Source organism: Zootoca vivipara, chromosome 9 (assembly GCF_963506605.1).
Source record: "Zootoca vivipara chromosome 9, rZooViv1.1, whole genome shotgun sequence".
NCBI classification, from domain to species: domain Eukaryota; kingdom Metazoa; phylum Chordata; class Lepidosauria; order Squamata; family Lacertidae; genus Zootoca; species Zootoca vivipara.
Window position 1 is genome coordinate 34,423,336 of NC_083284.1, and position 14,504 is coordinate 34,437,839.

At 43.0% G+C, this 14,504-nt stretch overlaps 1 protein-coding gene across 1 annotated transcript; it reads right to left on the minus strand.

Annotated features, from left to right (window-relative positions):
• Positions 1-993: 993 nt before the first annotated feature.
• PCDH18 (protocadherin 18) lies at positions 994-9,368 on the minus strand. Its single transcript, XM_035113527.2, has 4 exons — positions 6,397-9,368; positions 5,278-5,363; positions 5,002-5,165; positions 994-1,913 (listed from the first exon to the last, which is right to left on the minus strand). The coding sequence occupies exons 1-4, from the start codon at positions 9,085-9,087 to the stop codon at positions 1,246-1,248; spliced, it is 3,609 nt and encodes a 1,202-aa protein (XP_034969418.2). The 5' UTR covers positions 9,088-9,368; the 3' UTR covers positions 994-1,245.
• Positions 9,369-14,504: the final 5,136 nt, after the last annotated feature.

Genomic DNA, 14,504 nt, shown 5'->3' on the forward strand with positions numbered 1-14,504 from the left:
ATAGAAATGCAATGCATCTCACAATAGCAGGGAAGACTGACCAGGTCCCCCTTCTCAGCCTGCTGTTCAGGTAGTAACTCCTGATGGGCAACTTCAGGGCTCCTTGCCCCAAGGTGTGATTTGGACCAGACAGCCTTTCAAATAGAGCACATCTGCAAACAGATCACTATCCTCTGTAAAACAGGACATGTGGCTGCCCTATGCATACGTGTGGAATATCATTACCAGGTTGAAACTGGCTTTTTGCCCTAGGCTTCTATTTCTGCCTCAATGTTTGATCAAAAGACATATGTTATTTGCATCTATAAAACATCATCACCTGTAATATACAGCATATGTTTAAAAGACTGAGCAATCAATAACATGGCTTTTATTTTAAAAATGGGTGATATGACATGGGTTGTATGAAAGGAGAAATAAGCTCAAAACATGAAAAGGTATTTCTACAATTTACCAACAGAGTTCAGCTGACCTATTACAATCTGGATCCTCTGCAAAGGGTCTTCAAGAGATATTTTGAAAGTTGTGCTCCAAATTAATATTGTGTGTGTGTGCGCGCACGTGCGTGCATGTGCGTGCGTGCATGTGCGTGCGCGCATGCAGTGTGTTCTTGGGGTTATTGGCCCATTTGGGAATTAGACCCTGGCTGTTCTTCGTATCACCCCCCACCCCTTAACTTTGTGGGAGAATGGATTTGTCCCAGCCTGAAAATAAAAGAACTTCTAGGCTTCAAGGGAGTTGACAACTCTTTATTATAAGAATGAAACATTGTAACAAGATGTTAGATCAGTTATTGAAACTAACATTTGGATAAGGTTTCACTTGATTTGATTTTTGTACCATAACAGTTGATTGTGGGGGTGGGGTGGGGGTGGGGGGGCGAAACCCATGGAAAATGGCATCCCTTAGTTTTTATACACTCTTGTGGTTAGAATAATGAATGTCAGACACAAACAGTGCCAAGTGCATATATGCAGGAAAACATGCTTGCCATGGGAGTACAAAAATAAAATTTATTTGTTAAATTACACATAAATATAAGGTACAAATGTATTTTTAAAATACAGTTAAAGATAATCACACTTGCATTGTGTACATATGAAAATACAGTATTTTAATATTCAACATACACAGACACATTTATGATAAATGTAACTAATTGGCAATGCCAGTTCTTTTCATTCTGGGTTCCCATCTCTGTTTTCCATAAATATGGAAAATTAATATGCCATGAAACAAAACTCTCTAGTTCTGTCGGACATCTTGTAGCAGCTTGTTAATTTCTGCCACCAGCTCACTAGCATCCATTAGTTCGTGTTTACCGTCACTGAGGTGGTTAAGCACATTGTCAAAGTCATCTTCTTCATAATTCTCTGGGATCTCCTCCATGGCTGGCAGCCATTTAGAAGATGGCTGGGCCCCTGAGTGAGTCCCCAAAGGAAGCCCAGTGTTGTTTGCAGGGTTTTGGAAGTGTGTGCTGGCTGCCCAAGCTGCCACCCCTTGTGGATAGCTTACAGTCTTGGCAGGCAAATGTCCTTTCCTGCGCTCTAGTGAGCTGGAGGGATCCATTTCGTTGCATTCCGTGTAGGCATCTAAGGAAGGAGGCAAAAGGCGCTGGAAAACACTGTTCATTTCTGACAGCAGGGATGAGGTGCACATGTCACCTGCTTCGTCCTCGCTCTGACTTTCTTTGCCAAAAGTTGAAAAACTCTTTTTCTTTTCAGTCGTCTCAACGGCTTGAGCATCCTCTTCCAGCACCTGCTGTTGTGGTGGTTGAGTTTGCTGTGGCTGAAATTCCTCCCCAGGAATAAACATATTACTTCTGTAATCAGAAGATGGAGAAGGCAGAGGTGGCATCCAGCACTGGTCAGAATGTCCCAGGACTCTGCATTCTTCTGTGCATAGTCTCATTGCTGTGAGTAGAATGAAAACAAGAATTTAATATTCATTAAGCTTGCAGTCACAGTGTCACTTTTAACTTTGAAACTTTCTGGGATGTGGTTATTCATAATGTAGTGGTGGTAGTTTGAACAGAAGACATTTAGGCTATGACTTTAGTGATGAGGAACCCGCATGGCCAGAGATGAGCTATAATCCAACAATAACTGAATGACCAGACGTTCTCCATTCCTCCTATAAACACTTATATGGAAATAATTCCTATTAAACTAAGTAGGGATTACATCTGAGTAAGCATGTACAGGAATGCCCCATCACTTAATGTGTGTTCAATCCTCTTCCACAACACTTTAACATAACCATCCAGGCATTTAAAGTCTCATGTAAGTGATTGTAATGGGGATATGCTACTGGCCCTCTATCCTCCATTGTGCCCCCATTGCCTGGTCCAATTCCTTCAAACACTGGAGGATATTTTACTCTGTAGATTCCCACCCCATTTTTGTTGTAAATTGCTTTGTATGTTATGCTATGGAACAGCATGTGGTGTGTTTTTTTTGGGGGGGGGGAAGCAAGCAGAATTAGAAGACTTGACAAAATGATTAATATGTGGATGAGCATTGTAACATCAACTTTCTGAGTCACTATATTCTAGTGACAGTGAATTTCACAGACTGACTTAAGTTTCTTCCCATTTTAATCAACTTAATAAAGATGGCTAAATAAATGTAACCTATATACCTTCAAACCCATCCCAAGTTCCATGTATGTGATTAGCTTTTTTACACATGCAATTGTATTCTTTGCACTTAAATATATTTATAATCATTTAGCTTTGTGCTTCCTTATATCGGTTCTTGGAAGAAGTTGAGATGGCTATGGTCAAGTTACTATTGGTGTATTGGTAAGCTGCAAAAAGCCTATATGTTTAGAGAACTGAAATGCTCAAAACATAGACAGGTTTGGTAACTAAGTAAAGATTTACAGCCTAAGACTACACAGATTCCATCCAATTGTTGAAAATGGTTCTCATTTGCATTAGTTTGTGTTGAAGGACAACAACAACAAAAATATTTTGGCATTTCTGTAGTTACTGGAAAACACTTTTGCTCTGAGGTATGTTTGTGGACATTTTGCTTGGCAGAAAGCCCAATACAAATTGTACAACACCTTCTCCCTCTACATACGGTAGTATCAACAAATATATACATGGCTATCCTGACAACAGCCATGAAAGCACTAACTTGAACTCCTTAATTTAAATGGGCATTCTCTTAGCATGACTATAATTGGATATCACCTAATGTTTGGTGCATTCATAACTGGTGGACATTATTCTGCAAAAAATAATAATCTGCTGTTATATCTGCATAATGCACATATCTATAGAAGGTTGGGAAACTCCTATGAGTCTGATGGCTTAAATTTGTGTTAGTTATTTTAGAATGACCTAATAGCAAATCTTTAATGTTTAGCAAATTATTTGTGTTAATTAATACTCTCCATTGTTTAATATCTGAAAAACCCAATGAATAATGAGTATATGTTAGCTCTCATTTACCACTACAGATTCAACAGCTCAATAAAAGTTGTTCTGTGACATTGTATTTAGAAGGGTAAAGATGTAAAGATGTATTGGCCCATGGAGATAGGTTGATCTGCTAGGAGACAACTTCTTATGAACTACCCATTCACCTAGTACAGTACTGTCTACACTGACCAGAAATAGCTCCCCAGGGTCTCAGGCAGCGGTCTTCCCCCATACCTGCTACCTGGTCCCCTTTTCAAGCTGGAAATACATAGAACTATTGTTCCTCCCATGTGCATCCCTATGCACATTGACTTAAGGTCTTACTTCCCATGCAGCAAAAGGCTATGCATGATTACTCAGAAGATAGGGAAGTATGTATAGGATTCCAGCCTTGGCAATGGGACCTGCTTCTATGTACACATACATACCTCTACCAAAGGCATTATGGACACACCGTTAAAACCATATTCATGGAAGACAATCTTACTTGGCTATGAGTGATAGCCAAATAAGAAAGAAGACACATGCATAGAATTTCCCTATAAGACTACAACTCCCATCAGCCTTAGCTAGTGTGGCCAATCATCAGGAATGTTGGTGGTTATAGTCAAACATCTGGAAGGCTACAGATTCCCCATCCCTGCTATAAGAGAAACTGTTCATTAGGTTGCAACATGGTAGTCTATTTGGAATTAATGTTGCGAGTACAAGGATAGGAGGGCCCCCTTAGTAAGGTTTAAGAATTTTAGATCACTGCACATAGCCAGTTGTGGAGGGCATGGTAGGGCAGGGCAGCTACTACTTACCGTAATGGGAAGTAGAGAGGGGTAAGTCAGTGATGAGGTTAGTGTAGTGCAAATGCACAGTGAGAGTACCAGATTGTCTCCATTAGTGTGTTTGCACCATGCTGACTTTGATATGATTGACCAGAGTTCAAGTGGGCTATGCTACCCCACTATGCCACCCACTATGGCACAGAACAATAAAAAATTCAGTAACAGACACCCAGTGTGAGTTTACAAATGGCAGGATGGAACACCAATCGCCATTCTAACAACTGTGGTAACTGCATACATATTTCCCTAAATATGTGCTTTCCTACATTTTTTTCAGAGAACTGGGTCTCATATAGCCTTTCCTTTTGAATATATTTCTCTAAAGGCATTTTGAACACAAAATCTGGAGCACCCATGCATTGAATATCGCCATCCTCAGAAATAGATATCAAATTGTCATTCATTCTGTTTTTTAATGCAACCATGAAATTGGATCCACCCATTATAAAAAGCAAGAGCTACCCACTTTGAGCCAACTCATTGGACTGCAAGTGATACCAGTTGTGGTGTTTGTGGCCATTGAACTTGGACAAGTGTGCAGCACTTTGGGTATACAAGGTGCCATGCTGCACTTGAGCATGAATTGGGCTATAGGTGTTGCTATGTGGAGAAGGAAACATGTTTTTTTAAAAGCATGAAAGTTAAAGAAATTGTTTTTCGTCATTGTGAACTTGTCTCAGTGTGACTGGCAGGGAGCACTGTAAATAAACTGTTCAACTTTCATTGCCTTCTTACCTGCAGGAATTCTGCCATCTGTAAGGAAAAGGTCACTGAATCCTTCTCCAAGAAGTCTGTCAATTGGAGAATCTCTCCCCAAATCATAATCGCTGTCTCCTGCTTCACTGTCACCACGGCCGCTGTCTTTCAAGCTGAACTTATCCATATCTTGAAGGGCGTACCTGTGATAAAACAGAAGTGACATGTGGATTGAGTTATGCTCTATTGGCTTTTGTGCTGGGCACTCTCCTCAGGTAAAACTGCTTTCAACATTGATCTGAGTAAAACCCTCACCTGTAGCTTCTGGAATATTTGTTTCCCCTAAAACTTGGCCTTGGCTGATACTGGCCTTGATGAAGCATTGAGAGAAGTTGAGAGACCTGTAAAGAAAAACACAGAAGACTGATTTCTGAAAAATAATGCCCAAATATCTCCCTAAGAGAAAACATGTGTTTAAAAAATTATTATTATTACTACTACTACTACTATTAAAACTTCAGCTGTTAAAAATAATCATTTAGAACCTCTTCATGTTGCAAAGGCATAAAACAATACAGTCAAAGTAGCAGACAATTGGAAAGATCTAATGGCACTTTACCAATACAATTTAGTCCTGCTTTTTTTTTTTGCCTGAGGATGCCAAATAATTAAAGACCTGATCTTCAGTCTAGTCAAGCTAAAGTATTTGGATGTGAATGGATTTAGCTCCATTGAAGTTAGTGGGCCTAGAAAATCAGCTTACATCCAAGTGTTTTGAGCTATGGCTCAGGGCCTTAAAACATATTCATTAACAGATTTGCATGCACAGTTGACACAAGCTGTTAAAGCAGCTGTAGTTTGAATTGCAGCACTATTAGTAATACATGCCCTCATTGTTTTGTATCATTTGTATATGTAAATACACTATGGAATGTGTTCAAATAGAGAGGCAAAGAACATGCAAGTTTAGCATACTTTATTAGAAGCATTTGTGGGAAATGTTCCAAATAAAGCTTGAAACCTTGATTAACAACAATAATAATGCCATTAAGAGTAACTCTGTTTTAATTTTTATCTGGCATTGCAGTGTAGCAAGGAGCTGTGTAGCCTTTCACGATTCACATAAAAGTCACACACGCAGAGAGAAACAAACTCAAACACACACACAGAAACAAATCCAGTGTAACAGTCAATTTCAAAATCATGCACTGTGTGCCAAGATGTACTGTTGCTGGGAAGTTGCTGCCAATCATGGCTTCCCAGTCCAAACAGAAAGAGATTGAGAATACAAGTGTGTGCAGTTTATCATACATGACAGTTGGCACACTGGTTGCAACTGCATTCTGAAATAATGAATCTGTGAAATGGCCATAGGGGTGCCTGCTTGCATTTGTGAGTGATTACTGGTCCATGCAGCACAGTAAGTGAGCTTACCTCAACAGCAGGTGTAGCATGAGTGAGCTCAAGGGAGAAATTCTCAGGTACGTGATTTGATGAGATGGTCACCAGACTGTTTAGAGACTGGTGACTGTGGTGGCTTTGGCGACTGCTCATCTGCCCTCTTTCTAGTGTTGGAGATGATGAAGGTGAAGCTTTATGGTGTGACCTGATTGGCAAAGTACCATTAACAGTAGGCACTAGTGTAATGTCCCCTTTGTGGATCTGTCTTGATGGCCTTTTGGGATGATGCTGGTATGTGGACTCTGCTACGCGACAGTTATATGATCTGGTGTCCTTTTTCTCACGATTGCACCTTGTAGCAAAGACAACCATGATAACTAGCAAAACAGCACATATTGCCCCTAAGGATATAATTGTGATCATGGAAACATCTAGAGAAGGTTGGCTAATGTACGTAGCTTCTGTAGCTGAAGGCAGATAAACATATTTAACAATACTGCATTTCAGAAGTGCTTTGGTACTGAGCTGAGGACTTCCTTTGTCCTGAACCACCACTGAAAGTTCCCATTCTGTTGATTTGGCAGATTCAATGCTAGCATTGAGATAGATGTCACATGTCTGTGGGTCCATTATGAAGAGGTGGTCTTCACTACTACTTGCTAATGAACAGCTGAGTTCTGAGTTCATCCCTGAGTCTTTGTCTATGGCTCTTATCCTAGTGACAGGGTAGTTGATTTCAGCTTCTTTGGGGATTGAAATCTTTGCTGTATTGTTGTGCAGTACTGGCTCTATAATCCAAGGGGCGTTGTCATTTTCATCAATGATAGTGAGCACAACTGTTGTATTGCTGGCAAGTTGCTGGCTCCCTCCATCTCTAGCCTGAACCACAAAGGCAATTTGGTTTACTTCTTCATGATCAAAAGTTCTAAGTGCATAGATGGCTCCATTGGAAGGATCAATGGTCACATAGGTAGTTATGGAGCTTCCCAAAATAAAGCTCTCCAAGATAGTGTATGTCACCTGCCCATTATCTCCTAGATCTGGATCTGTGGCTGTAACAGAGGTGATATATGCACCTGGAGAGTTATTTTCCAGAATTACAATTTCATATCTGTTGGTCTGGAACTGAGGTGGGTTGTCATTTTCATCAATGATCTGGACAGTAAAGTGTTTCACTGTGGAGAGACTTGGGGTCCCCCTGTCTTCTGCTATGACAGTCAAGCTGTATTCAGATCGCTTTTCTCGATCCAGAGTAGTATTTGTTAAGATGAAATAGTTGTTTTCATAGGTCTTTTGGAGTTTAAAGTGACCATGCCCATGGAGCTTGCACACCACCTCTCCATTCAACCCAGAATCTTTGTCTTGCACTCTCACCAGGGCCACAAATGTCTCAACCGAAGCTTTCTCAGAAATGTAAGCAATTTCCTCCTTCCCAGGAGACATCAGGTTTAAATTGATATCTGGCTTGTTGTCGTTCACGTCCACAACCTTGATGATAATCTTGCAGTGAGCTGGGATAGAATTGGGACCCAGATCTTGAGCCTGGGCATCAATTTCATAGGATTTGGTGGTTTCATAGTCCACTGGCTTGAGAAGGGTCAGCTGCCCCCTCTCAGAGTCCATCTTAAAAGTCTCGATGATCTTGGAAGACACGTGGCTACTGAAAGAATAGACAACTTTCCCATTCGCCCCCTCATCCGGATCAGTCGCGTTGAGGTCGATGAGCAAAGTCCCAACTCGGGAGTTCTCCAACAGCTGGATGATGTAGGTCTGCTGCTCGAAAACGGGACTGTTGTCATTGGAATCGGAAATGCTGATCTTCAGGATGGAAGACCCACTGCGCTGAGGCACCCCGTTGTCCGAGGCGGTCAGCTGGAGCTCGTAGCTCGATTTCAGCTCCCGGTCCAGCTCACTCACGACGATCAGCTCGGCATACTTGGCCCCGTCGGTCCTCGTGCGCACTTCGATGGTGAAGAAGTCGTTGGCCGACAGCGAGTACGTGTACAGGGAATTGTCCCCGACGTCCGGGTCGAAAGCGCTGTCCAGAGGGATCCGGGTGCCCACAGCGGCGCTCTCGGAGATCTCGAGGGGGATGAGAGCTCGGGAGAACTGCGGCGAGTTGTCGTTAATATCCAGCACCTCCACTTCGATGTGGAAAAGCTGGAGGTGCTCGGTGGGCAGCGTGATCACGTCGAACTCGATGGAGCAGTTCAAATTCTTCTGGCACAGTTGCTCGCGGTCGATCTTGGCGCCGATGCTGATTTCGCCGTTATCCTCGCGGACCTTCAGCAAGGGAGAGTTGCCCCTCTGCATGGCTCGGAAGCGTACGGAGGAAGGGCTGGGCAGCCGGTACAAAACGTCTGCCACGTCTTCCGAGAGCCGCGCGATGACCGAGCCTACCCTCTGCTCCTCGTAGATCCGGTATTTCAAAGTCTTGCCCGCGGCGCCTCCCCAGCAAGCCGCCACCGTCGCCAGGGCGAGCAGGGCGGCCAAGTGCGTCTTGCCGGCGCTCAGCCTCGGCATCGCGAAAGCCTTTCCTTCCCCACAAGTTCGCAAAGCGCTGCTCTCAACTTCTGCTCGATGTCTCCGCATGCATTTGCCTTCCCCACCCCACACCCCACGCCCCCCAAAAACTGTACCAAAAAAAAAAAAAGCAAGAGTCCTTGTGCAACCCAGCACCGTTCCGATATCCTCTCCGAGCTCAGAAAAGTTGCTTACATGCATGCAGATGGTGGCGGGACTCCCTTATACATCCTGGAGGCGAGCCGGCTGGATTGTGCTGCTGCGCTCTTGTCCAGGAGGGTTGGCACATCAGGGCTTTTATTCCTCTTCCTCCTCCTCCTCCTGCCTCTGCAGTTTACTCTCCGCCGAGTGCGTACGGAGGAAGGAACTGACGCTGGCTCGGCGCTGGGCTCTTTCCCCCGAAGAGATCCTTTTTCCTTTTCCCTGCTCGGCTGCCGACTAAGCAGCCTCGATTGCTGACTCCCGTCTAAAAATCTGGGGAACTTCACTCCAACTCAGACAAAGCTTTTTGCCCGGCTGCATGTGTTGAATTGCTTCCAGCCAATCAGCGGGCTTCCAAATCAAAGGACAGTGAAGTCACACACAAGCAAGAGGGGTGGAGGAAGGAGCTGGAGGAAGGAGGGGGGCAGCTCCTTCTCCCTCTCTCCCTCCCTCCCCCACCCTTCGTTCACTTTCTGTGAGCGTGCCGTTACACCCACCCCCCAACCCCCAAAAGTAGGCGACTGGCTAAAGAGCTACTTTAAATCAACTTTTTTGTTCTCCTCTTTATCATGGTTTCGATGGGGGTGGGCTTGGTTTTGTTTTCGTTTGGGGTCTTGTTTGTAATTTTAATGAGCGCTTTCAAGAATCCCCTAATGCGTGGACTTCAAAGTTGCTGTAACCAAAGCGAGTCTTTTTTCGAGTAAGTTTTGCAGAGTGAAGAAGTTTGCCCTCCCTCAGCCTTGGTCCCCGCCTCTCTTTTGAGGAATATTAAGATGCTGCTTCTGATTTCTAAGCAATCTTTTCCCCTTTTGTCTTCTCTCCCCCCCCCCTCTATAATAGCCTTTTTACTTTTAAGCATTTGTTTCCCTTCATCTTAAAGTCAAGAAAATGCTTGCATAGCCTTGTCCTTTCACTGGCTTCTGATGAAAGTATATATAGCATTTGGCACTGATATGTGTGTTTGCCTTCCCTGTACTTTCCCCAGCCCCACTTACTGTAGCCCTTGTAGTTCTTCAGAAGCTCCCTTTCATCTTCCTTTTAAAAGCACCCTTTCCTTTTAGCATGATGGAGCATGCTAAAGCATTGTGTCCACATGTAAAACACATTTTATCATAAGCTGTGGGGCACACCATAGGACATAAATGGCAGGGATCCTCTAAAGCAAGTGTGCCGGGTGCCCATTTCCTCCCCCCCCCCCAAAGAGGGCCAGATTTGATGAAGTGAACATGTGTGAGGGCCAACCGAAGTTGTTGAGCTTTTCTTAGGGTTTTACCCCAAGACATATACTGCCATGGGGACCAGATTAAACTGACAAGCAGCCTTTGGACATGCCATAGCTGCCAAGTTTTCCCTTTTCTCACAAGGAAGCCTATTCAGCATAAGGGAATTTCCCTTTTTAAAAAAAGGGATAACTTGGCAGCTATGGGACATGCCTGCTTTAAAGGGTGATGGGTGTTATCTACCAATGGCAGTGTTCTCATTAAGTTTAACAGAACACAGTTTCATCCATTGCAGTGCTCTCTCATTTATGGTCAAAGAAGTGGGTTAGTGGCATCCTGAGCAAAACATTCAACCTCCTACAGGCTTTCAGTACAACCTCCAAAGTGTGATGTTAAGACTCCTTTGGTAAACTTCAGTTGTTGTTGTTGTTGTTGTTGTTGTTGTTGTTGTTGTTAATATTTCTATACTGTCCTCCATTCAAGGATCACAAAGTGATTTACAATATAAAAATACAAAAATATATACATAATAACAAACTATGATACTTTCTCCTGCAATGAATCTTCCCCTTGTGCCCCCACACCAGCATTTTCCAATCTGTTCCAGAAGATCAGAGGAGCCCCCAAAACAGCTTTAAGGGATGTAGGAGCAAACAGCAGGGCTGGGTGGGGGAGAAGAGGGAGGGGAAGGTCCATTGCATGAGTAGAAGTCATTCCATGAATGTGATGACTTCACTAAATGCAAACCCATGTGTTTGGCAGAAACCTCCTGATAAGGAAGGCTTTAAACTGAGTCCTGTATGGGAGGGCAATGAAATAGCAGAAGATAGCATGACATCATCTGCTGGAGATTGGAATATGAGGGAAACTGGAATGCCAATGCGAGTAAATTCTAACGTGTAATTAAACAATAGAAAGGAGGTGATACAGCCGAAGGTTTCTGATGTCTCTACACCAATGTATGGGAGATAAATACAATGGGCTTCACATTTTAGCAGGAAAGCAAATATGGTTTGATTGTCATTACTGAAAGCTTTTTGACTGCAACTCAAAGCTGGATGTAGGGCTTAGCATGAGATCTTAATAACAATAAAATGGTTTGCAGGCCATGCTCAGAGAAAGGGGAAAAACAAGGAAATGGTAGGTCCACTGCCATATTTCGAAGCACAGATCCACGATTTCCAGGTCTGTGCCTAGGTGTTTATGATTATTATTATTCTGCCACTTTGTCTGGGAAAACCCACTTTTCTTCACTAATTGGAGCAAACAGCAATTGGGTTTTCTGCAGATTGCCTTGTTCTCTGATTCAGTGGTATGCAGGTTTTCAAAGGGAAAGTGGTGGGGGAAGGAGAAAAAAAACTGTTCCGATATGGACCTGGTAATCCTGGACCTGTGCCTAGAAAGTGTGGCACAAAATGAAGTGTGGATGAACCCTTAGTCACAGTCAAGTAAGATGTGCTTGACCTGGCAATAGGCAAATGTCCCCATATTTTAAAAAGGGGAATAGAGGAGGAAGGCAACAACTGATTAGTCAGCTTGACATCAATAGCTAGAAAGGTTCAATAGCAGATTAGTAAGTCATTCTGTGAGCATTTAGGGAGGGAAAGCTGTGATCACAAAGCATTTCTCAAGAATAAGTCATTCCAGACTAATCTTATCTCTTTTTTTGACAGTTACTAGCCTGATAGATAGAGGAAATGTTGTGGACAGTGTATATCTTGATTTTAGCAAGGTCCCCCCCCCCCAAGATATTAATGATATGTTAAATGTGGGCTAGACAATACCACATGGGAAGGATTTAAGCCTGTTGAGGGGCTACATCAAACCTGGAGAGAGGAGACAAACTGGCTGGAATAGAAAATACTGTAGAAAACAGGAATTCACAATGAATTTGACAGTATGGAGAACTGGATCAAAACTAAGTCAGTATTAGCTAAGAGATGAATGTCAGATTTTGCATTTAGGGAGATAGAATCAGGTGCAGAAAAACAGGACAGGTGACAGGCAACTGATTTGATAGCAGACTGCTTACCTTCCATGTCCCAGACTGCAGAATCCGGAACCGGAAGCGCTTTGCCCTTCTACGAGCACCAAAAATGGCCACCGCCGGCTTCGAAAGTTGCTTCTACGCATGTCAGGAAGTCGCGTCTATGCACTTCCGGACATGCGTAAATGCGACTTTTGAATCTGGCGGTGGCCATTTTGGGTGCCCATAGAAGGGCAAATCAGAAAGAAAAAAAATGGCCGCCGGCAGGAGAAAATAACAGAGAAAAACGGGAGACGAAGTGATACGGGGGACCACCGGGAAAAGGTAAGTAAAAACGGGGGTTTCTCGGGGAAAACGGGGTACTTGGCAGCTATGTAGCAGAGTATCAAATGGAGAGTACATGCTAAACATGAGTCACAAGTACAATGTGTCAACTAAAAATGCTAATGCAATTCTAGCCAGCATCAACAGAAAGAAGTATAGGGTTCAGATCACAAAAAATTAGCAGCAGCAACAACAACCACCACCACAAAACTTCCCAAACACCACGCTAGCCTAAAAGTCTGTTCAGAATACTGTTTCCTGTTCTGAGCACCTCATATTTTAGAAGGATGTTGACAAAGTGGAACATTTGCAGAAGAGAGCAACTTAGATGGGTGGAGGGCCTGGAGACAATTCTATGAAGAAATGTTGAAATGTTGAAAGAGTTGGCATGTTTACATAGATATGGGACAATTACCGGTAAGAAGTGATATGATAGCTATAATCAAATATTTGAAGGGCTACCACAAAGAGGATGGAGCAATTCCATGCCCCCTGTTGCTCCTAAACAATAGAAATAGCTTTCTGGTGGAATGAGCTGTTTGACAGGGGAAGAGTGGAAAGTCATGGGCTCTTCTTCATTAGAGATTTGTAAGCAAAGGCTGGATAGCCACTAATCAGAATGCAATAGTAGTGAGCTTCCTGAATCAGCAAAGGATCATCATCAGCTAGATGGACTTTGACCACCCTTTTAATTTGATAGATGGTATTTAAGGCAAGTCCTACCTAGAGGAGACCCACTGAAGTTATGGGCTGTTCATGCATGCTAAGAGTTTCCTGAACGATCTTCTTTGTTTGAGTTCTATGTTCTCTGCCATGGATTCTTTGATTGTTCTGTCACTAGGCAAACATATTGGGATTGGGACTGCATTTAACTTAAGTTCTCTCTGTGGATTCACCTGATCTGAAGCCTTTGCCTTGTCTTGCTTCCTGTGCATAGGAGTTGTGTTCTCTGGCATGTCCCCTCCCTGAATGATCTGCTTTGCATAGATTTTGTGTTTCCCCCCCATGGATTCATTAAATTTGAAGTTCACCATTGTCTGGTCTGCATTATCTGTCCCTTACTTAAGGGTAGCCATGTAATACCCTTCAGATGTCGTTGGACTGCAACTCCCATCAGCCCCAACTGGCATGACCAATGGTATTTGTAGTCCAACAGCAAGGATAGAGCAATGCATTGGCTATCACTTAAATGAACAACATCTTTTCTTTGGGTTTCTACACTTTACCACTGGGTTATGGGTACACGAGCTCTCCCCCTTTGCTACTGGGCTCAGGGACAGATACCTGCTAGAGTCTGTCCCTGAGCACAACCGTCTGTTGTTTTACTTCAGTGCTCCACCCTGGTGCAGGATTATTCCAATTTCTGACATGTTGGGTAGCAATCTTTTCAGAAATTAGGAATATATGTATATAGCCAGTATGGTGTAAGGGTTAAGATGTTGGACTAAATCCTGAGAGATCATGGTACAAACCCCCATTCAATCATGAAGCTCATTGGGTGACCTTGGGCCAATCAATAGCTTTCCATGGTACATGATATAGCCATGGTATACTATGATCCAAAGTATTATTACATCTCTACAATTATCATATTGGGGGAACTGTTGGATATAAAATTTACTCTGGATTATTATGCGAGCTTCATCCTGCTTCCAGGGTGAAGAAACTTGCTAGATTTCCTTTCATTTCAAGGATAATGATTTATGGCATGCTTTTCCTTCCCCCTTCTCTGCATTTTTGTTCAAGTTCATCATTATCTTGCCGCACTTTCATTTTCTTTACATTATTTCTTTGATGTCTTTATCCACTGCTTTATTTGCAATGCTCATAATCTTTCCATCATTTCCCTCCCTCTCTCCTGGGTTCCGTTCTCTCATTACCCATGC

Bases quoted from the DNA above. Each gene is read 5' to 3' on its own strand.
- PCDH18 (XM_035113527.2), bottom strand. From the start codon at position 9,087: ATGCATGTAAGCAACTTTTCTGAGCTCGGAGAGGATATCGGAACGGTG. The intron at 5,166-5,277 runs GTGAGGGTTTTA...GTTTTATCACAG, and splicing joins AAATATTCCAGAAGCTACAG to GTACGCCCTTCAAGATATGG. The intron at 1,914-5,001 runs GTAAGAAGGCAA...TTCTACTCACAG, and splicing joins AGATGGCAGAATTCCTGCAG to CAATGAGACTATGCACAGAA.